Consider the following 23,207-nt stretch of genomic DNA (forward strand, 5'->3'; position numbering starts at 1 on the left):
TATGGGATGGGTATAAGCAGTATTTAAATCGTTTGACAAATTTTTAAAAGAAACTTCAATGATCCTTCTGTAGCACATGCATAGTCTGTTTGAATATGTATTCAAAATGTGATTCAATAATATTATCATCATTTAGGAAAATACTTCATTTGACATTTCAAGGCTATTTGGCTGGCAGTCAAAAAATGTATTGAAAGGTGAAGGTAAGTACAAAAACTTTTGCTATTGTGACCTAACTGATATTAATTTGTATTTATTTATTTTTTTCTCACTATTCCCCCAAGAGTGGCTGAATTTTTTTCCGGTTTTAGTACCTTTTGAATTAAGTCTAAAAAATATAAGCAAAACAAAAAAAAACGCTACAAATTTCTTGTCACAAGGTTCTGAGTGAGTAAGTGTGCATGCATGCAGAAAAAAATGCTGAAAAAAATAATCAACAGCTTTAATTTCTTCTCACTAAATATTGCCACATAATGAAACTAAGATATCAGTGTTTTGCTGAATCAATCTTATCTCCAATATACATGTATTAGGAGTTTTTAACCTTTCTGACAAAGCAGACCAAATTGAACCTGGTTGATCTTTTCAAGTCATACTATACTACAGTATTTAAAAACGTGAGAAGGTGTCTAGATTTGCAAGGAGTTAACAGATGATCAGCATTACTATTGAATATGGAAAGGAACTGGATCATGAAAATGTTGCCATTATTGGAAGTTATATAATTACCATTGTTGAGAGGTTCAGTACTTTAAAAAAGTTTTGATTGCATGTAAAATTATAATAACCATACTATAATTGAATGTAAGAAGTGGTTTGGTAATGTATTGGCCTCATAAAATACCTTTTGCATTGAAGAGATTTGTGATTGGGCATTTTTTTCAATGGTCAAATACTGTCTTTAACTCTTCTCTCTGCTTACATGCATTCTTCAAGTGACTGGACTCATCATACACCCAGCTATTTATACGAAAGTGTTTTAACAGCTGTCCGATGCAGAAATGATGAAGATGAAAGCATATAAGTTCTAAGGAAAGTTGCTTCTGTAGTATAGTAGCTTAGCGCACTTGCCTGGTATTTGAAAGGATGTGGGATGGATTTCCTGTAGAGACGATTGAATTTCCTTTTCTGAATTCATCTTTGTATTAGCCAGCAGTTAAAACCTTCATATGAATAATGGAGAGTGACATCAGCTTCAGACCCATCTATATGTTGTCATCTAGGGCAATGTTTTCAATTAGTCACTACCCGAGGACCTCCCTTGGTTAAATAGCAAGAGAATCTTGTTATATTTTCCCTATCATTTCTGCTTTGTTCTTTTCTGAAACACATCACAGCATACCTCCCCCCTCCAGAAACTCCTGGTGTACCCTTGGGGGATTGGTGAACCACATTTTGGCCATTGATCTATGCAAAGAAACCATCATTATTCTTATTTTTGTAGGGTTTGAGGAAGAATTCCTGGAGAAAAATCTTGCAAACTATTTTTTTCATAGGACATGGATAATTTTTCTTTTGTTCGCATGTCCAAAAGTGGCTGTTCATTAATCCTTGTTCAGAAGTTAATCCTCCAATGTTGATCCAATAGGATGTGTTCCATTCTGCAAAAAATGTAGCCATTATTCAGAGGTTACTGTTGTTGGTAAGTGGCCGTTACAGGAGGTTACATCGTACTCCAGTATACTCCTAGGAAGTAGCAATAATTCGATATTTCGAATCACAATGAAGTAGAGGAAAAAGAATAAATTCTAAAGAAATATTGTAGAGATTACTAAAAACAAAATTTGGCCCTGAGAAGGAAGGGCTTTTTAGCACAACCATGTGGGAAGGGTAAAAAAGTAATAGAACTTACTTTTTTTTTATGAGTGGCACAAGGGAAAAAAAGGCAGTTGCGCAAGTGCAGTGTGTTTTCTAGTAGTTTTCACCCTCTCCCACTTTGGCACAAACTTATGACTGGTATCGCCATAGAAGTGTCAATGCTTTATCTTCAACTGCTTTGTGTGACAATATCTTGTATAATTACCATACAATCTTGTAATTCATGCATGTTCTTTCACAAGAATTTTTTTTTTATGTGAATATGCTTTGGTGATTAAAAAGTTAAAAAAAATTGTTTGTATCTTTGTTCATAAAACATGAAATTTTTTGTCAAAAAGCTTGTTTGTTATATGTACAAATACAAATACAAATACAAATACAAATACAACGCCACAACAGGCAAAATGCCCAACGAGGTGGCTGATAAAAAGATGCCCATAAAAATATGGTTGTCATATGTTTCAAAAATACAGCAACCCAATTAAAAATGCAATTAACACAAATTACAAACAATATATACACATGATAAAATATTATACAATGCCCATAAAGAATACTTATGGTTGTCTTATTCTAAGAATGGATAGCTTCTCGATTTACCCCAACATGTTTATCGTATCGTGCTTTGCTTCTCTTACACAACTCATAAAGAAATGATTTTGATGTTCTACATGGCCCCCTTAGAAATTGAAATTAATTTAAATGTATAAAAAAATAATTTATAAATTTAATTTTATAAAAATATAAATTTGTCTATATTAGATTCTTTGTCAGAACTCCCACACTTCTCTATGAGAAGTCTTTGCGAGCAGCATGGAGTGGAAGAACCTCTCACTTATCACTACTACCTAATTGAAGGGAGGCCTAATTTTTCATACATGAAGTTTTTAGCCCAATTGATTTCCAAAGAAAATCGAGTAACATTACAAAGGTAAGTTATAGTTTGTGTGAAGCTTTATTCAAAATATACTTGCTTCAAATTGAAATTTTCTAGTTATTCATGTTATTCTAGTTATTCATGTTATTCTAGTTATTCATGTTATTCTAGTTATTCATGTTATTCTAGTTATTCATGTTATTCTAGTTATTCATGTTATTCTAGTTATTCATGTTATTCTAGTTATTCATGTTATTCTAGTTATTCATGTTATTCTAGTTATTCATGTTATTCTAGTTATTCATGTTATTCTAGTTATTCATGTTATTCTAGTTATTCATGTTATTCTAGTTATTCATGTTATTCATGTTATTCTAGTTATTCATGTTATTCATTTAAATTCAGTTAGAAATTGTTTTAGTTCTTTGTTGTTAATTTTTGCTTTCTTGTTGATAACTATTTCATCATTTTTTTATTTTCCAAGCATTCGCAATGTCTGCAAAGAAGTGTTCAGATTTGCTCTATCTCACTTCAACCAAGAAAAAATATGTGCTTCTTGCATTGTATTTCACGAAATTCTGGGGCAAGACTCATTACCACTCCGTGTGTGTTTGATCAATGAAAATTTACTGTATCGTAGGCTGACTGAAAAACAAAAATCTGAAGAACTGAAACAAAGAACATTTCATCAAATTAGTAAGTACCCAGTTTTCTAAGTTTGTGGTGTGAATTCAGGTCTATCTCTTGGTTAAAAAGTCTCACCACCATAGTGCAGTCTACCCTACAACAGCACAAATATTCAATAATTACTTTTCATATAATTTGAAATATGGATTTGGTTGCACTGACTTTACACACAACACTAGATACACACACTTCTGGCCCAACTTGCTTCTGAAAGGGGAAATGGTATTAAGTTTCCCACAGTGGTAAAAGGGGGTGTAGGGAAATGCTCCATAAAATATAGGACAGCAATGACCATTAGTAAAAATTGATTGCCCTCTCCGACAAATCACCCTGAATTTACACCTGACTCAGATGATGAATATTTACTCGTGAGAAGTTTTTATATTATAACATTACCATAGCTCTACTACCCCCTATTAATAAAAGAAATTTTAAACAAATTTCATTTACATTTGTTTTTTATTACATTTTCATTTTCACTGTATTTTCTCTTGAAATACACATTAATAGAGGCTCCTGGTTATTATGTGGTGTGCACACCAACACGTTTCTATGCAGGCGTTGGTTTAAATTCCAACTGAAGCATGATTGGCTTCCTTTAGCTATTCTAAACTATAGGTTTTCTTTAACTAGCCCAATCAAATACATAAAATCACATTTTGGTGTAATAAAAACAAACATATAAATATTGTATTAAGCTCAAGAAGCAAAATCATGGGAAAATTTATTCTTAGCATTCATTACAAAAAGTTATCATTTAACTGATTTTTTTTAAAGTAGAAAATTAATTAGTTAATTATAAAATTTTTGAAAATCAAATAAGCATTATATCATCTTTTATTTAATATCAGTCTTTTATTTAAATAAATCCTATTTTCACTTAATATTATGGCTTGAATGCTTTTTATATTTTTAGATTATTTGTTTGATAGAGCTTTAGAAGAGAAAGAAAATGCAATAAGTTTGGTAAATTTATTGCAAAATGAAATCTTTGAGAAGTGGAAGTCTGATTCTGTGCCTGGGTAAGTATTGTCAGAAATTCAATGATATTTAGTAGTAAAGCAATGATGCTTGGTAAATGCATGGTATTATGTAATTAACGTATAAATGATTTTACACAGAGGTACAAATATAAACAAAGTAGTAAATAAGTTATTTATTTTTAAACAGATCTTTTTTGTGGGGGGGGGGGATATTATCGAAGTGTTCAAAATTTTCAACAGGATGGATAGGATGAACCATGAATCATTAATATGCTGTGAATCGACTGCTTCGATAAGGGGACCCCCCCGTATCGATTGGTAAAGGACAATAATTCTAGGTTATGGTGTCCTAGAGAGTTTTTCTCTAATAGTTGTGAATAAATGGAATAGCTTACCCCCGGGGTACTAAATTCTAACACAATTGACACGTTTAAAAGGAAATATGATAAACACACACACACATGTAGGGTTAAATTGGGAAGCTTAGAATAAGAGCAACCATAATATTTTTTTATGAGCTTTGTATTATATTTTATCATGTTTAACCCTATATAACTAAACTTAAATAAGTCTTACTCAATAACTAATCCATCAGGTAGTCTATTAGACGAATGTTTAGTTATCTAGAGTTTTTAGTTTTTGTAATTGAATTTTTAATTGGGTTGCTGTATTTCAAAAATGTATAACATCCATACTTGTTATGGGCATATTTTTCTCAGCCACTTCGTTGGGTATTTTGCCTGTTGTGGCCTTATATTTGTACTAGTTGAATCACTGTGATTTGTTTTTAAATAAGGGAATGGGTGTACTGAAATTTCTTCTATTTTTGGTAAAAGTTGTATTGGTATATTTTGAAGACACACAGAGCTCAATTTAAATTATTTTCATCTGAGGGGTGCTTCAATTGTAATCTGTTATTTTGTATTGCAGTCAAAGCTCTGCTTTTGAAGATTTATCTCTCTGGATGCCTCTTATGACTCTAGCAAACTACTATGATATTAACACTGGTGAATTATATCTTCTTGAGTGTGCTGCACAGGATGAATGGTTGAAATTTTTATTGTTTGCTCAGATTTTTCAGGTGCCAAGATCTTTGGTAAGTTTATGTCAAATTTTAATCGACATATATTTTTCAATTATCAATTGATTTTGAATTCTGGAACTCCAGCACCAATTATGATTCCTACAGTTTTATTGCCAACTATAGTCCGTTTCAGGTTAACTTTGCAGTGAAGGGGAAGCTACGAGGGAACCGCATCACTCGCTGCTATGGAACGAAAGCCTCTTAACCAATGTATCGATGTGCGGCCTCGGTAAGGTATGGCCGATTCTCGCCAATCTCACTGAGAAAAATCTTTTTTACGTGTAACATAATTGCACAGTTGAATTAGTAATAATTATAGAATTAAAAGAAAACCATTGCTGATATTTTCAGAAATTAAAGTGAGGTTTTTGAAATCATTTGTTTTGTTTTTTGATTACAAAATGTTTTAAAATTTAGAAAAAAATAATTATCTTCTATCAGCGTGTCACTTACTCTTCATTGATATGCCGTAAGTAACATTAAAAATTTCAAAAAAGTCATATATTTTTCTGCAATATTTCCCTTCCCTCAGCTGAAATTTATTTACAAAAAAAAAATCCAAACAATATTATGAAAGCAACGTATAATTTTAAAATACTGTATATTAACCATGGCTCTCAAAAACTTGGGGATTTTTAATTTTTTCTTCAATTTATATGGAAAAAATTAATATTAAATAAAATTAAGAAGAAGCAGATTAACTCTGTTTTCACGTGTAAATGCAGGAATAGCACCAAATAATAATAATGATACGGAGAATTTTAGAATTTTTTTACTCACTTTTCTTGCTGAAATTTCCGTCGCTCGACCTCCGCCCGGACGGTATACGTCGATGCCACTTGTTTTCACGACAGCTTTATTCTTTTGTTACAGTTGATGTGCTGCTCATGGTTATTACGGATTATTGATTATTCTTATCAAGTTTTGTTTACAGCGAGTATTCAAAAACCAAAAATATAGTATTCAGGAATGGAAGAGCAGAGAACTTTAGCGTGACTATCTCTGGTGAAAATAAAGACACAACTGTCACATAAAAGATGAAAGCCCAAACCACTGTGGACCCCCTCTCTCACTTATTTTATCTGAAGTGACACTAAAGGCAAGGGGCATCTGGAGAAACAGGTGGGTGGAAGATGGCGTCCGTTTGTGGAAGACGTGACTCCTGTCAACACTCTCCGTGATCGGAAACTAAAACTATCTCATAAACATAGCAAAAAATAAATAATTATAAGAAAAGGAGGGCCTAAAACCAAAACTTCTGCACCCATAAACAGCCTCTCACAATAGTATCGGCAATCAAATGGAAGAGAAACACTTCCTGTAATCTATGAGTGAATATCTGAACTCACTGAAGCCTATTTTTAGGCGAAAATAAAACTGATTGAATATTCGTTTTTATGTAAGCCTATAACTGCATGTAAAACTGAATGAAAAATTGTATCATTATGGAAAATTCAACCAAATAATGGAAATATATATATATATACACACTATACAATTCTGTAACGGAAAAAACACGACAGTGATATTGGCGGGGAAAATTTCTAGGATATCGCGCCAGAATGTCGTTGCCGTTGGTATGGATTTTTGATAATGGTAACCAATATTTTTTATAATTTAAAAATTTTAAACAAGTACACATCAGTTCAAAACTATGTTTTTTCAGTATTTTTTTCAAAATCATAGAAAAAATTGAAATATTCTGTATAAAGGATCATCTTAAACCTCCTATGTATGAGAACTATATTTTGCGACGAAGGAATACACTCTCTACCTTTCTCTTCACTGCAAAGTTAACCTGAAACAGACTATAGCTATAATACCCAGCCCTACCCAGGTTTTCTTCAATTACTGGATTGAAAAAGTGGCACACCATTATAAAGGAATAAATTATTATACATAATACTGGCAGCATTAAAGATGTGACAAACCATTGTAAAGGCATATACATGTCTGAAACACATTGTTAGGGAACCACGGTAACCAAATTAAGCATTCTAAAAGTTATTGTTGAGGCTGAGAAACCATTGTTGCTTGACATACTTTTTGCCCATTTCTGGCATTTGCCTAGCTCTGACAAATTTTTGAAATAGCCTATCGTCCAAGTTAGGTCATGTTTGACATATATGCAAAATTTGTGGTGACAACCAATTTAAAGGAAACAGTTATTTTCCGGATATTATGCTGAGGTGAGCTCGGAAAGAAAAGTCATCACGTCTCCGCCGGGACACGAACCCAGGCCCTCTTGCATACCGGGCAAGCATGCTACCATCTACACCACTGGAGACACATGAATCTGCCTTCCTAATTTCACGAACTGTGTCGTGAGGCGCTGAAGTAGAGGCATTAGTAGCCTCTCTTAACTTCAGGAAATGGCCCCCGGTTGGGACGGTTTAGAGAGATTTAGATGGCTTTTTTCTCATCCAGAGATATCAAGGAAACAGTTATTTTCCGGATATTAATATATTATATATATATAATATATATATATCCGGATATTAATATATATTGTCCCGGCGGAGACGTGATGACTTTTCTTTCCGAGCTCACCTCAGCGTAATATCCGGAAAATAACTGTTTCCTTGATATCTCTGGCTGAGAAAAAAGCCATCTAAATCTCTCTAAATCAATTTAAAGTTATATATTTGTATAGAGAACATAACACACACAGACAGAAAATCAATTTTATATACATAGATATTTCATAATTCACTCAAACTATAAAATGTTTAGAAGAATTTCGAAATAGTTTGAACAAGTGAATTGGATTTGTAATTTTATGTGAAGAAAAAAACTCTTGAAAAATAAGTATACTGATGAGTTAAGAAAAGGAAAAACTGGAACATTTAAATATTATGTAACTTTAAGTAAAGTTCCCCTCTTCTTCTTATCGGTCGTAGGTCCTCGGCTGTACCTCCACTACGATTCCAGGGCGAAATAACTGGATTCTAGACTCCCAAAAGGAAGAAAACAACACTTTATTTAATTTATTATCCAACACCTCCACGAAACTGTCCTGTCTCTTCGGTACAAACTTTTACACTACTTCCCTTTTTCGAATGTCTCAACTCGTTCTCGTTTCTCTCTCTCGCGACTCCTGTTTCTCCTCGGCCTTTTTCCAACCTCTTTTCTCCTGAACCTTACACGTCCCATCATCGAAAAGCACATCCATCATTTTTAAATGATGATGATGCTTCAAGAGCGTAACTCGGTTTCTCACTGCTACTGTGACAGGGCGTCGGCATTATCTTGCGTATCACCCTTTCGGGTCCCCCAGGCCAACGCATGACGCTATCCGGTAGGCGAGTGTTGTACCGTGCAGTAGCAGCTACTTTGGCGGCGGCCATACCACCCTTGAATGGCAAATAACGGTTGTTCATCCAAGAGTTCATGGGGTGGTGGTCACCACCGGCACAAGAGAAGGATGACCTTTCCCTGCCCTGATTCCTGGGTACGCCGTTGTTGACGATTGAAGATTTAGCCGGTTGGCTTCTGGTTTTCTCGGTCTTCGACTGCCGGTTCGTAGCTCTGTTGATTCCTTTGGCAAATGGACACGAAAACAATCGCCAGTCCGATTGCTTGGACGTTTCCTGCCTAGCCGGGAACTGGTTCGTTGCCGATCTCCTCCTGTTGACAGCATGACCATCGTCGTATCGTTTCGAGTTCATCTCCTTGAGCTGCGAGGCCTTGCCCTCGGATGCGGACGCGTCCCGATTGGTCTTGCACTTGACGAGGGCGAGCGTCTTCTTCATGTTCCCGTTGACGTAGGGACAGCGCCTCGTACAGACATATGGTATCTTGGATCCTCGATTGACGACTGCCACGTCGACGACTTCTCCGTGTTCTGATATAAACTGCGACATTGACTCGGGTGTCATTCCCTCGGACGGCATGTTGCAGACCGGGGTCATTTTAGCGCATCTGGTCTCGCAAGCCGGTACGGGCACAATACAGCGCACTTTAGTGCCTCCTCCGTTGACTTGGAATTTGTTCGAGTTCCTGAGACAGTACCGGACGACCCTCCAGTCCTTGGTCAGAGTCTTGACCTTCCTGAAAGATGAGACCAACCTCAGGCTGATGTAGCCCTCCTTGTTTCTCTGGATTTGTTTCAGCAGAAAGTTGTTCTTCATGATGTTGAAGTTGGTGAAGTAGCTCTCGACTTGGGATATGATCCTCTCTTCAAGTTCTTCGTTAGGTATGCAAAAATCGTTGTTATTGCCGTTGTTGGCCTTCTGTTTGCCATCGGCAGATGAAGTACACACACCGTCCCTACGGCTCGGCTCATTGATCGGACTTGGAACTGGTACATTTTCCAAGAGTGCGTCGTATGCCGTCGGACATATTAACATTTCATTTATCAAGCGACTCGACACTGCGCAAGTAATTGGCACGTATCCGTGTTTGCCGTCGCTGATCTTCATCATACATATTTTGAGAGGGGCTATCTCACTTTCGCCAAATGCGGACTTGATCCTTATTCTCCCCTCGCCTTCACTGTCGTCGATCTCAACCAAATCAGATCTAACGACTGAGATCTGGGTCCCAGAATCAACTACGCCTCTTATTGTCTTCTGACCACATTTCAAACTCACGGTCTGCGGTGTGTCAATGTCCGCACCAACACCAGCTGCCGGCACCGTGATATGTGCTGTTAGAACTGTGGTTTCTTCAATCGTGTCCCCCTCTTCTGTCTGGACAGAGTTCACCTGGGCCCGACTCAATGGCTCCTGCTGGCCTCTTGCAGAACAAAACCTTGCTATATGGCCTTCTGCTCCACACGCGTAACAAGTGACTGCAGCTCTCTCTCTGGAATTCGAACCCATCGTCGCCTTAGGTGGGCAGGACTCACCCTGAAGCCTCTGGTTTCCGTTGGCTTTCCATCTCGGATTTTGATGAACCGGTCTTGGGGTTCTCGTCCTGTCACTAGGAAAGGGTGTCTTCAGAGTCCTCTTCACATCATCGAATCTATCTAGTTTCTCCGATAGCTTACTTGGTGACACCATATCACTCCATTCGTCCAGATAGTGTTCCTTAAAATCTGCTGGAACGCGTTTTTTCATTTGATCGCTGATGATTAAATCCCTTAGTTGCTCAAACGTCGTGACCCCCAAAGCCTCCGTCCATCCATCAAAATAGGTACACAGTTCGTGGTAGAAATCTCTCCAGGTGCCCTCTTGATTCTTGTGGCGCGAAGAAAACATCTGTCGGAACTTCTCTGGGGTGAGTTTGAATCTCCACAATAACAATTCCTTAACTTGATTATAGTCCTGTACTTGCTCTTCCGGCTCGCGGGCAATTAACTGGTTCATCTCGTAGGGAAGAAGTCCCAAGAGCTCAGCTAACCAATCTTCCTGTGCCAGGGCCGCGCGACGAGCTTGCCGCTCGAACAGCACCAGGTACAGACTTATGTCTTCTTCCATTCTGAACTTCTGCATCATGTTCTGGAAATCCCGGCTGGGGGTTCTGCCGCGCCCAGCTTGATTATTATCCTCTCTTCTGACTCCTGTCTCGATCCTCAGTCTTTCGAGTTCATGTTCCATCTCCTTTTCTCTACGCCGCTCCTCCAACTCCATCTCTTTCTCTCTACGCCTCTCCTCCATCTCTTCCTCTCTACGCCTCTCCTCCATCTCTTTCTCTCTACGCCTCTCCTCCATCTCTTCTCTTTCTTTCCTATTGCCTATGATCGTTTTCAGCATCTCTGCACGTCGCTTCGTTGTACAGTTCACTTTCCTGTATGGTACTCACTAGTTGCATTAAGTTGAACTCTGGTCGGACTTCTAACCCCAAGTTGGCGGTCATGGTCTCCAGATCCTCCTTGTTCCCCTTTGCCAAATACGCCATCTTTATTTATCGTCTCGATACCGCCGTACAACACTTGCTCCTTTTTGCCTGGGCAGGATTGCCCCTCTCAGCACCGGTTGTCGGGTTGACTTCACGAAAAAAAACACAGCGTGGGTGCTTGACGCTGCTACTATCCTTCTATACGAACCGGGTGGTTCCACCGTCGCTAGGACACTTTTGTTCGAATTCAGCTCGCAATCTTGAGTCGTTGAAGCTACGACCTCATCCTGTCGACTGCGCCAGTAAAGTTCCCCTCTTCTTCTTATCGGTTGTAGGTCCTCGGCTGTACCTCCACTACGATTCCAGGGCGAAATAACTGGATTCTAGACTCCCAAAAGGAAGAAAACAACACTTTATTTAATTTATTATCCAACACCTCCACGAAACCGTCCTGTCTCTTCGGTACAAACTTTTACACTACTTCCCTTTTTCGAATGTCTCAACTCGTTCTCGTTTCTCTCTCTCGCGACTCCTGTTTCTCCTCGGCCTTTTTCCAACCTCTTTTCTCCTGAACCTTACACTTTATATCTAGGGCTCGGATTTTTATGACATGTTAAATTTTTTTTTATGACAAGTCATATGTTAAGAACTTACAAGCAATAGATCATTGTTTTGGCCATTTTTATCACTGAAAATTTTAATTTGTGGGCATTTTCTTCAGTATGCACTTACAATGAATTCTTGTCTTTTTTTCGGGAAAAAATTTTTGCATTTGCCAATTGCCACTTTTTTGTTCTCGGAGGATCGTTTTGCGATGTTTCTGAATGGTAAACAAAGCACTTGTGAAAGAGTTTATTCATTCGGACACTCAAAATCTTTGCATTCAATGTATTTTCATCTGGGAGTTTTTTGTCAGACGGGGTACATTTTGTTTTACCACCGCTTCCTGTCATTAAAACTTCAAAGCTCCATAACAATGTTTTTTGAATTTTGTTTTTTTTTGAAATTACTCACAGAATAATTTTTTATCAAATTTCTTTCCCTAAAATTGCCACTTCCTCTGCTTTGGTTGTTGCCCCTCCCCCTTGTCCCCCTTTTTAATCTTGGTGTTGTCTAAAGTTGAGTACTCAGGGTAAAAAGTTATGGAATGTTTTCCAAGATTTGAAGGAGAACATTTTCAGCACTGATGGTAGCCAGTGTGTGGTCATGGGGGCACCATGAGAGATTCACATTATGAGAACCTGGGTTTAAATCCCACAGGTGCCGCAGTGGTGGTTAGCTGAAATTAGTTTTCTGTCGTTTTCCAGCTTTGGGAGAAAATGTGAGTCCATATCTCTGTTGAAAAGTCTCAAAACAGATCTTACAACCATAGCCACAACCAAAAACAAAAATTTACATTGTCACCCAGGGCAAGTACCCATTTTGTGGCCACTTGCCTCATAATTTTGAAAGAACAAAAAGCAAACTTGGTGTCCTACCTTGTCCAGCACACTGGGCACCAGACCCCCTACCCCCTGTTCTTCCCTAGTTCCCACTCCGCCTACAATTGCACAAATATTCAACCATTACACTTCACTCACAATTCAAAATACAAATGGCAGCACTAATTTCATGCAAAACACTAAATACGCATGCAGGCGGTTAGGTACATAAGGTATCAGTAAGATAGAGAACATATCCACAAATTCTGCACACATCTGAAAGCATAATAAAATGGTAACAAATTGCCCAATGATGGTAGACCAGAGTTGTGCTCGGTTTTAAAGAAGGATCAATGATACCAATGTATTTTATTTTGTTAAATATGTTGAAAGCTCCAACACTAAACCGATTTAACAGATTGTGCAGCAGTGTCAATGAGATTGCAGAAAGTAGACATCTGCTTTATAAAAAGCCACCTTCAAATGTTGCTTCATCTGGCAATTTTTATCAAATTAAAAAAAAAAACCTTTGCAAAGGTCATGTTGTATAGTTTCTTCAAAAATTTCCTAGACGAAATTAAATAATTGCAGTTTTTTTTGAATATTTGAAACTGAATCTCATAAAATTACAATTCTAAAACATAATGAAGAAACGTTATTGTGCATAAGACAGGCATGGTTTTCATTTAAATCTGGTCTGAAAATTTTTATTAAAAAGTTAAATTTATTAATTTTTTGTTTATTTTTTCACCTTAATGACACAAGAAGAAAAGGTAAAATAATGGGAAAATTATAAGGTCATATTTTTTTAAATATTAACCCTCTGACTGCTCAATTTGTGGACGGAAATTGCTTCAAAAATTGCCTAATTTTTTTCAGTGAATTTTAAAAGTGAAGTTTGAGCGGTAATACCACGTGCGTTCAAATGCCGCAATTTAGTGGGCAACTAACGACATCTGTTGGCCAAAACATAAATGAAACGTCTAATACTGTATAATTTATTTCAGTGGTTAAACGGGGAAAAAACGGGATGCGCTCCTCAATAAAGGAAGAAAAACACATGCCCGCGGAAATCGCGGGATGATCAGATTTTGCTACATTTGAGTTGCCTGTGGAAATCGCGGGATGAGCAGCCAGAGGGTTAAGGGGCATATTTTAACATTTTATAGGTCACAAATGCTTGCATATTTTCAAGATTTTTGTCATAAAAATTTGATTCCCTGTTTATAACTAATCTGAATAAATAGAATTGGTAGTGCTATGCTAAATGTAATGTAGTAGAAATTGAAAAGTATATCAAATTTATCATTCTTCATTGGCACCATGCCAAAATCAAGAAAGTGAAAGAAGTTATGTTTGAGAATAGTGAATTTTTTTAAATGCTTGATTTTTTAAACATAATCAAACCTTTAAAAATGTGCTATTCTCAAAAGTAACTTTTTCCATTTTCATTGTTTTGGCATATTGCAGACGATATATTATATCGTTGCCATCACGCCAAGAATAATCACATTTTACTTATAGTAAAATGTAAATCGTGGGAGGGGATTTATTTTTTTATTCTAAGTATTACCAGTATATCATGCTATATTCTATTTCATTCACATTGTAAAGGTTTTTCTATGTGTACATATACTTATTTTACCAAATATGGTAGGGTCTCGTTCATCCATGCTAATCTGGGAGATGTGTCTCTGATAATCGAAACCTTACACAAGTTTGACGTTAAGTAAATAACACTATAAATGGTAAAAAGTATGTTTGCACAAAAGTTATTTTTAGTTAGAGTAATTTATTGTACAATAAAACAATCAAATGAATTAATATTGTAAAGTTACATGACATATTTTAACATATTCAGCCTACAGTTTACAATATTTCAAAGATTATGCCCAGTACTTTGAAAAATAGTCTTTCGATGTATTCTGACATTGAGCATTCTTAAATGATTTAGGGCAGCGGTTCTTAATCGGTGCTCCTTGTGCATTCTCCAGGGGCTCCGTGGCCGCTCTAGGAAAATAAAAAACAATAAAATTAAAAAAATAATTATTTTTAAATATTAAAAATATATCAGTAACTTTATTGAATAATTAAAAATGGACCTAGGGGCTCCACCATAGAATTTTTTTACTAAAAAGTGCTCCGCGAGTCATAAAAGGTTGAGAACCGCTGATTTAGGGAGTATTGTGGTGCCCTGCAAACAACAAGTTCAAGATGTTAATCCAGTTAAGAGTGTTCTAAATTTATTTTTCTAATTAACCTTTCCTCAGAAAAAATAAATTACAACCCCCCCCCCCATTTTCGCGGTTTCCATATTCACGGTTTTTTCTCCTTTATTGGAATTTTTTTTGTGACACTCAGAAATCGTCATTCATGTGTTTTGTTTACAAAGTTTGAATTGTGCATGCTTAGGATAGCTCATTTTGGGATGGCTTGCTAATGACATTACTGTTGAGTCTCGGTTCCAATTGCTTCGAGCTGATGGACGTGTACGGGTATGGAGACAACCTCATGAATCCATGGACCCTACAGGTACGTAAGCATCCTGTCTGATCACCTGCACCCATTCATATCCATTGTGCATTCCGACGGACTTGGACAATTTCAGCAGGACAATGCGACACCCCACACGTCCAGAATTGCTACAAAGTGGCTCCAGGAACACTCTTCTGACTTCCGCTGGCCACCAAAATCCCCAGACATGAACATTATTGAACCTATCTGGGATGCCTTGCAACATGCTGTTCAGAACAGATAAAAATACAAATACAACGCCACAACAGGCAAAATGCCCAACGAGGTGGCTGATAAAAAGATGCCCATAACTCTTACTCCTATGGATTTATGGACAGCCCTGCAGGATTCATGGTGTCAATTACCTCCAGCACTACGTCAGACATTAGTCGAGTCCATGCCACGTCGTGTTGCAGCACTTCTGCATGCTCGCGGGGGCCCTACACGATATTAGGCAGGTGTACCAGTTTTTTTGGCCAGTTCTTTAGTGTATATGAATATACATTGGATTAGAGAGAGTCTGCTCTATCTTTACTTTCACGCTTGAGTGCCCCCCATATCTTCACCCATGACTTTAATTCATTTTCACATAATATTTCATAGTTTTGATGTTCACTTTAGAATGGTGTTGTTTGTAAGACAAGTTTTACTTAAATTTTTTTTTATAATTAAAATCTCTTTTTAATCCAACTTGAAATTGAAGTTCAGAATTAGATCTAGGCCTATAGAAAGTTACCAGGTGTACAAGTATGAAATGCGAATTTCAGACAACATATGGCTCACCAATGCAGTTTGTGCTATAAAGATTTGACACTGCACCATTTTTTTGTGTCATCAACAAGTGTCAGACGCGCACAATTGATAAATTGGAAAAGTGTTGTGTTCAATATGTTGAAATTTATACCGAACAAAGAGCATTCGCAGACAGCGTTAATTTTTTGTTTTCATTTGAAGAAAACTACTGCTGAATCATACCAATTACTTCGAGAAGCTTTTGGTGAACATGCTTCATTGCAAGATATGTGTGAACGATGGTTTCAGCATTTCAAAAGTGGTGACTTCGATGTTGCAGACAAAGAACATGGAAAACTGCCAAAAAAATACAAAGATGTGGAATTGCAAGCATTGTTGGTACGAAGATGATACGCAAATGCAAAAACAACTCGCAGAGCAATTGGGCTTTAGTCAACAAGCTGTTTCCAATCACCTACGAGAGATGGGAAAGATTCAGAAGATCGCTACACAGATCTTCTGAATCTTTCCCATCTCTCTGAACGTCGTCCTACCTCATCTGAATCTTTCAGCAGTTTTCTTCAAATGAAAACAAAAAATTAATGCTGTCCGCGAATGCTCATTGTTCAGTGTAAATTTTGACATATTGAATACGACAACTCAACACTATGCACACACTTTTCCAATTTATCACTCATGCGCATCTGACACTTGTTGATGACACAACAAAATGGTAGTGTCAAATCTTTATAGCACAAACTGCATTGGTGCGCCATCTGTTGTCTGAAATCTGCATTTCATACTTGTACACCTGGTAGATATCTTTCCCACTTCTATTTATCAAGCATTTTTTTACTTATGATGCCCTTCACACTTTTACTTATCACAGTATTTTTTAAATTATATCTTTCATATAGTCAAATGTTGATACTTGGGACAGTAGCCTTACTTGGGATGATTTGAGATTTTTTGTTTTAATATGTTTAGTAGCCTTGATAGTTGTTGCAGGCTCCAAAGCAGTATATGCAAAAATCTGCAACATACGTCACACAACAGTCAGTGCTACTGCAGAATTATCTGGAAGAATTTTAAGAAAAATGTAAAAAAACACTACAATATTATGAGAATTTTTACTGCAGAACATTTTCAGTTAGCTGAGGGCTCGTTTTGGAACAATGCAAGACATTCTGCTTTGGGGGGTTGCAGGTTACGTTTAAAGTAGGTCATCATGTTTGTTTGTTGTTGTGTTAATATTTCATTATAGTTTCAGTAGTGCAGAAAGTGTTTTAGTTGGAAAAGAGTTTTTCATGTTTTTTCCCCGAAAATAAATGTATTTTTTAATGAAATTTTCTTTGTAGCTACTTAGGATTTAAAACTCTCGAGGATAATGTTTAAGAGAATAATCTCTGGAAGGACTACTATCATAAATGACTTGAGAATATTTTTATAAATTCTTGATAAGTATATTTTCCTGTATTTTTAATATAGTTATAATTTCCTTGAGAATGTTCTCTGGAAGGACTACTTTTATAAATTACAAGAAAATATTCTTATCGAAAATAATAAGAATTATTCTCAAGTTATTAATAATAGTACTTCCAGAGAATGTTCTTCAGTTATAGAAGTCCTTCCAGAGAGTACTCAAGAATATTTGTAATAATATGTGTTAATATAATGATTTGTTATAATCTATATATTATAATAAATATAATATCTATAAATAACTTGAGAATAATTCTTATTATTTTTGATAAGAATATTCTCTGGTAATTTATAATAGAGTAGTCCAATGATTTGTTATAATCTATATATTATAATAAATATAATATCTATAAATAACTTGAGAATAATTCTTATTATTTTTGATAAGAATATTCTCTGGTAATTTATAATAGAGTAGTCCTTTCAGAGTTATATTCTCTGTCTTCCCGCCAAAAAGACAGGGCATATTGAAGTTTGTAGCCCACAATATTAAAGTTTAAAAGCAAGAAAATTAAACCAACATGGCTGAATTGCACAACTTGCAAATAAATATGAGTGATATACAGAATTTAAGTGTATGCACATTGAAAAAACAAGTTCTGTATCTTCTTAAAATGGAGGTGATTATATAAGAAAGGTTTCCTTTATCAATCAACTTTGGTTTTATTCTTTGTTTTGAACTAATTTCTGAAAATTTATCTAATTTTAAAATAATTTTTTAAGGTTTCAATCTAAGGTTCCTAAAATCTTTATAACCAAACTTTTAAAACCTCTCATCATGACCTGGAGAATATTCTGAGAATAAACTCAAACTAAAAGTTGTCATTGGGGGGGGGGGGGGGTGATTATGCCACAAATTGCTTTGTTTTAAATGTTTCAGGCAATGAAAACTGATTTATTTACTGATTACAAAATTAATAAAAAAATTATTTAAAAGAAAAATGAATATTTTTGATCATTCTCCATTTTTGACATCCCGGAGAATATTCGCAGAATATTATTGTTCTGTGAGAATATTCTATGTGAATAAAAATGTTCTCCAGAGAAATATTCTCACCTCACATCTCTATTTCTGCCTATATATTAAGTATAATTATTGTGCAAATAATTCTTGTACATGTACTGTATATACATATACTTTAAATCTACAACTAATGAAATATGTAGGTTCTAAATGCAGCCTCGAAATTCAGAACCAGCTGCATAGGTAATCACATATGCAAGGCACTTGAGAAAAAAAGTCGTTCACCATCAGATGGCGAGTTTATATCAGAAAAAAAAGATTTCTTTAGAAAAAAGACTGATTTGCGTGCATCATTGTATTCCAGATTGGGATTTGATGTGCCTTCGACATCTCAAGAACGTAAGCAAAGTTTTGATAGTTACACAAGTTTGCTAAAACAAAATTTAATTTAGTTCTCTGTTAGTTTTTAAAGCCTTCGTATGTTGAACATGTGTTCATTGACAATTTAATTTAATCAAACTAACAATTTCTTCATGTTATTCATCTATATGCTTTTCATCCTACAGATACATCTCAAGAGGCTGAAGAAGAAAAAATGTCAGTTTGCAGTGAAGACACATCTGTTTCATCGGAGTCTGAACCCTATGGAGGTAAAACTTTCTGCTATAGGCCTATAAAGTATTTATTTAAAATAGTAATTTAGTAAAAATAGCAAATAATAACTCAAAATTGATCACAAGCAGTTGAACTGTGTCAAAAGATAATAATCAGTTATTAAAGTTAAGTCATATAGGATGTGTGAAATATTATTTTCATTCAAAGTAAATATTTTATTAGGTATAAAATATTGAAAATACACTTGAATATCTACTTGGACTAATTTATTGGTAGTTTTTAACTGTAGAAAATATAGTCATACTCGAATACTATGTATATATGGGTAGTATGAGAAAAAGGCAAATATATTATATGATACTGTATCTCTTGCCTTAAGTACTGTAAAAATAAAATGTTGAAGAAAAAAATTTTGTTTGACATTGAGTGTCACACTTTTCCAGAATGAAACTTAACTTTCATGTTTTCTTCTTCTGTCGCTTGTGTTTCAGAAATAAATATTTTTAAGATAATGCTTGATGAATACTCAGAACCAATTCTTAATTTTGACAACCCCTTTTACAGACTTGAAAGTTTCTATTGATTAGGGGTGCAAAGTGCCATGTGACTTATTAATTATTTTATTGGTTATCAAATTTTGTCAGTTAATAAAAGTTTATTAACTACAATATATAAAATTACACTAATATTCAACTCAAAAGGACTTGAATAATGAGTTTGTAATCTTGGAAGTTCTTAAATGGGAAAGACGTTCCCAGAAATGGAAAATTGTTCACGAACAGAGGACTAGGTTGTGTGTGAAATGTAATCTTATATTGCAAATTTTATATGTGTAATGTTTACCAATTTCTTGGTGATGTGTTTTTGTAAATAAGACTCAGCATAGGCACCAGAAGCCTCCAAGTTAATGTTTTAAAAACCTACCGGTAAGTATCACAGCAAATACTCCCAGAAATATATGTTCAAAATGTGTGGCCGCAGAGTTTTAGCCCTCTTGACATTTACACTGTTTCATTCATATACAAATACAAATACAACGCCACAACAGGCAAATTGCCCAACGAGGTGGCTGACTTAAGAACATCATGGATCCCCGAGCCCCTACCTACTACTGCTACACCAGACATGCACCCCCCCCCCCGCGGAACCCCCCAACGAATCGGTACATGCGGGAATGTGCGTGTACGTGTAGTGCAACCTGACGTAAACTTTGTTACTGTGTAATGCTTGTTATGTGTAGTGCTGTCATCTGCCCCCAGTTTTACAAACTATGAGTGAAGTGTTATGGTTGAATGATTTACCATTGTAGGACTGTTGCTCTCTGTGGCGAGACTTTTTAACGGGGAGATCGGCTCGCATTTGCGCCTTGAAGTTGGGAACCACAGAAAACCAACTTCAGCCGACCACCACTGTGGGGTTCGAACCCGGATCCTCGCATCACGAGTCCGGCACTATGCATAAGTACGTATCAGATTTTAGTGTAAATCTGTATTTTTTTTATTCTACATGAAATGAACTGAGACTATTGTTACTTTTTGCTCTGTCTATAATCAAGCAAAAGAATAATAAAAAAATAAAAAATTAATAGAGAAATTTAAAATTACAAATTTTTGTGGTATTTCTCAAAATGATCAGCAGAACACAAATGAGGGAAATCAATTCATCCAGAGCATATTATGCGAGCATCATTCCTTTTTACCTTCTGTCCAACAAACTTAACATCTCTTCTGTGTGCATTGATGGTTATTTCGATGTTGAGTTGAAGGTCCACTTTCTTCTAATGCATTCAAAGGCATTCTTGAGGCAACATAAATATCCAGTTTTTAAACAATGTCTTCAGAAAACTCGTCCTGTTCTGTGCCAAATGTTCTAAGACAAAGTTTTGCAAATAGTAGTTGGCCTCTTCAGGTTATAGAAGTCACATGATAAAAGTTGATTGACAGATTGAACTTTAACTTACGAAACTACGGAGAAGAGCATTATTTACTACAAAGTAAAGTAAGACAGCTCTCAGTTGGGAATAATATATCATATACATATTTTTTGTCAGGTAGTGTTCTGCAATTTATGAAGTACACAGCATGTGTCATGGATGTCAAGTGGTTAATGAAATGTAATAAGAAAAGCGAGAAAAAATACTTTTGATTATAATTGGTTTCATATTTTGTATACTTAATAGAAATGTGAGCATGAAAGTGATTTTAATAATAAAACAATATTTTGAACAAGTTAACATTTTATTGAAATTTCATTTTTTATTAGCCAAAAACATCAACTGAATCTTCTTTTTTTTTGAAGAAAAAAAAGATATGATTTGATTGCGAAGATAATATTGTCACCTTATAACAAACCTCTTACAAAAATTCCTAACTTTACTGGAAGAGCAAAAAGGATAAAACGATCCATTGAATAACACACATACATGGTCTTTTGTTTTTCTCCATAAAGAGCAGATCAGTGCCAATTTTTTTAACAGCTGTAATTGGTGAGATATGATCCTCTTGATCTAAAACTGTCATTTTGGGAAAAAAAACTGATGTATGCGATTTTTATTATAAGGTGACGATATGTTTGTTTTTAATGTGTCTCTTTCTTCCTTTTTTTTTTAGAACCAATAGAAATCATGGACGATTTGTTTTCACAACTCCTCTACTCTCATAAAACCGATATGCCATGGCTAAATTTGTTGCGAGTTAGTTATGCAGTTCGAAATCCTGTACTTAGTGTTCTGGCTGGCTCTTATCCTGTAAGTAATGGTTATTACTGTTCATCATGTAAAATATTTGGAACACTTCATGAATATACAGATGATGTATAAAAATCATGCAATTTTTGTGTGACTTACATTGTCACAAATTTTACAATTAATTGGTTAATTTACACAATTAATTGGTTCCACAAAATAATTGCGTAAGACGAGTAGAATTTAACATGGGTAAGATAGGGATAGGGTTTTCTTCAGAAGGATAAGAAAAAATAAATAAAACCAAATTCCAGTCGCCAAATAATTTTTTTTTAATAAATCAGTTATTCAAACTTATAAATAAAGCTTGTCAGTTTAGGCTGTATGAATAAATTTAATTAATACTTTTCATTTATCTCTGTCTTCACTACATCTGGTTGATTCTAGTGAATGTGAATGTTTTCTTTCTTGAAGGGCCTGGCATGATTGCTAACTTTTTTATGAAACCAGTTGAGATTCAGATAACAAGTAGCATTCATCATCTCTTTGTAAAAACTTTAGGAGCAAAGTTCAAGGATTCTGAATATTCTTCACAAATATAACAATTATAGATTCGTTAGGATCATTTTCTTCGATTAAAATTATGATAAATAGTCAATGTGTTACCAAAAGATGCTCATTAGTGAGATTTGGTGAGATGGATTTGAGCATTTCTTCCATGTATGTCTCATCTGTATCAACAAATCCAATGGATTTTGTGTAGCTGTCATACCTCTAATTTACAAGCCCAGGACTAAAATAAAAAGCACATAAAATTTTGTTGTTCGCAATTTCTAAAATCAACTTTTCAATTTTTGAAATTGCGTTATAACAAAATCATGTAAAGCAAGAATACCTGTATTTTAAAGTAAAGATGGTAAATGTTTGAATTTTCATGTTTTGGAAGTATCGTGGTGAAAGTCTGCCTGCTTGTGTACGGAAAGATTTTTTCTAGAGACGAGGGCTGTATGTGAGATAAGTAGTTCAAGTACAATAGAACTCAATTATATGTTGGAGTACTATACTTTAGGATGATAATTTATTTTTTGTGTCAGAATGACAAATAATTTTGAGCCATATTTTTCAATTTCTCTTTGTGTGTTTTATTCGTTTTATAGAAGTGTCAAATTTTTATTTGCATTGCAATGTATGTCTCTAACTGCCAATGAACAAAACAGTTTTGAACAAACTATTTATTACTATAATTACAAACTAAGACATACATTAGTGAAGACGTTAAATCAAGGAAAACCCTTCACTAGCAGGAAAAATGCAAAGTATACTTATGGTGAAGATGCCGGGTGGAAGTGACACTCGACCATGGTCATCAGGAAACTATGCTCTACCACGGATGTCAGTAGAGTCACACATTGAACCTAGGGCATTGACGGTATCAGATCATGGACATCGGCAGAGTCATATATGGAATTTGCCGATCAAGAAGTGGAATCAGATCACAGATATCGGCATCATACAAGAAGGCGGTATCAGATCACGGCTGTAGACCAAGCCAGCCAAACTAGATCC

At 35.4% G+C, this 23,207-nt stretch overlaps 1 protein-coding gene across 3 annotated transcripts in view; it reads left to right on the forward strand.

Annotated features, from left to right (window-relative positions):
• The window catches only part of LOC149068847 (spatacsin), an 85,856-nt gene that overhangs the window by 30,618 nt on the left and 32,031 nt on the right, over positions 1 to 23,207 (forward strand). For all 3 annotated transcript variants that reach the window (XM_089250713.1, XM_089250714.1, XM_089250715.1), the window contains 8 exons: positions 137 to 203; positions 2,581 to 2,749; positions 3,180 to 3,391; positions 4,299 to 4,404; positions 5,296 to 5,461; positions 18,547 to 18,742; positions 18,910 to 18,993; positions 21,568 to 21,704. In XM_089250713.1, coding sequence (XP_089106839.1) covers positions 137 to 203; positions 2,581 to 2,749; positions 3,180 to 3,391; positions 4,299 to 4,404; positions 5,296 to 5,461; positions 18,547 to 18,742; positions 18,910 to 18,993; positions 21,568 to 21,704 — 1,137 coding nt within the window. The remainder of the gene's footprint in view (positions 1 to 136; positions 204 to 2,580; positions 2,750 to 3,179; positions 3,392 to 4,298; positions 4,405 to 5,295; positions 5,462 to 18,546; positions 18,743 to 18,909; positions 18,994 to 21,567; positions 21,705 to 23,207) is intronic.

The sequence above is a fragment of the Pholcus phalangioides genome, unplaced genomic scaffold (assembly GCF_987345545.1).
Source record: "Pholcus phalangioides strain wild (caught in Gottingen) unplaced genomic scaffold, Ppha-v1.0 ptg000024l_1, whole genome shotgun sequence".
In the NCBI taxonomy this organism is placed as follows: domain Eukaryota; kingdom Metazoa; phylum Arthropoda; class Arachnida; order Araneae; family Pholcidae; genus Pholcus; species Pholcus phalangioides.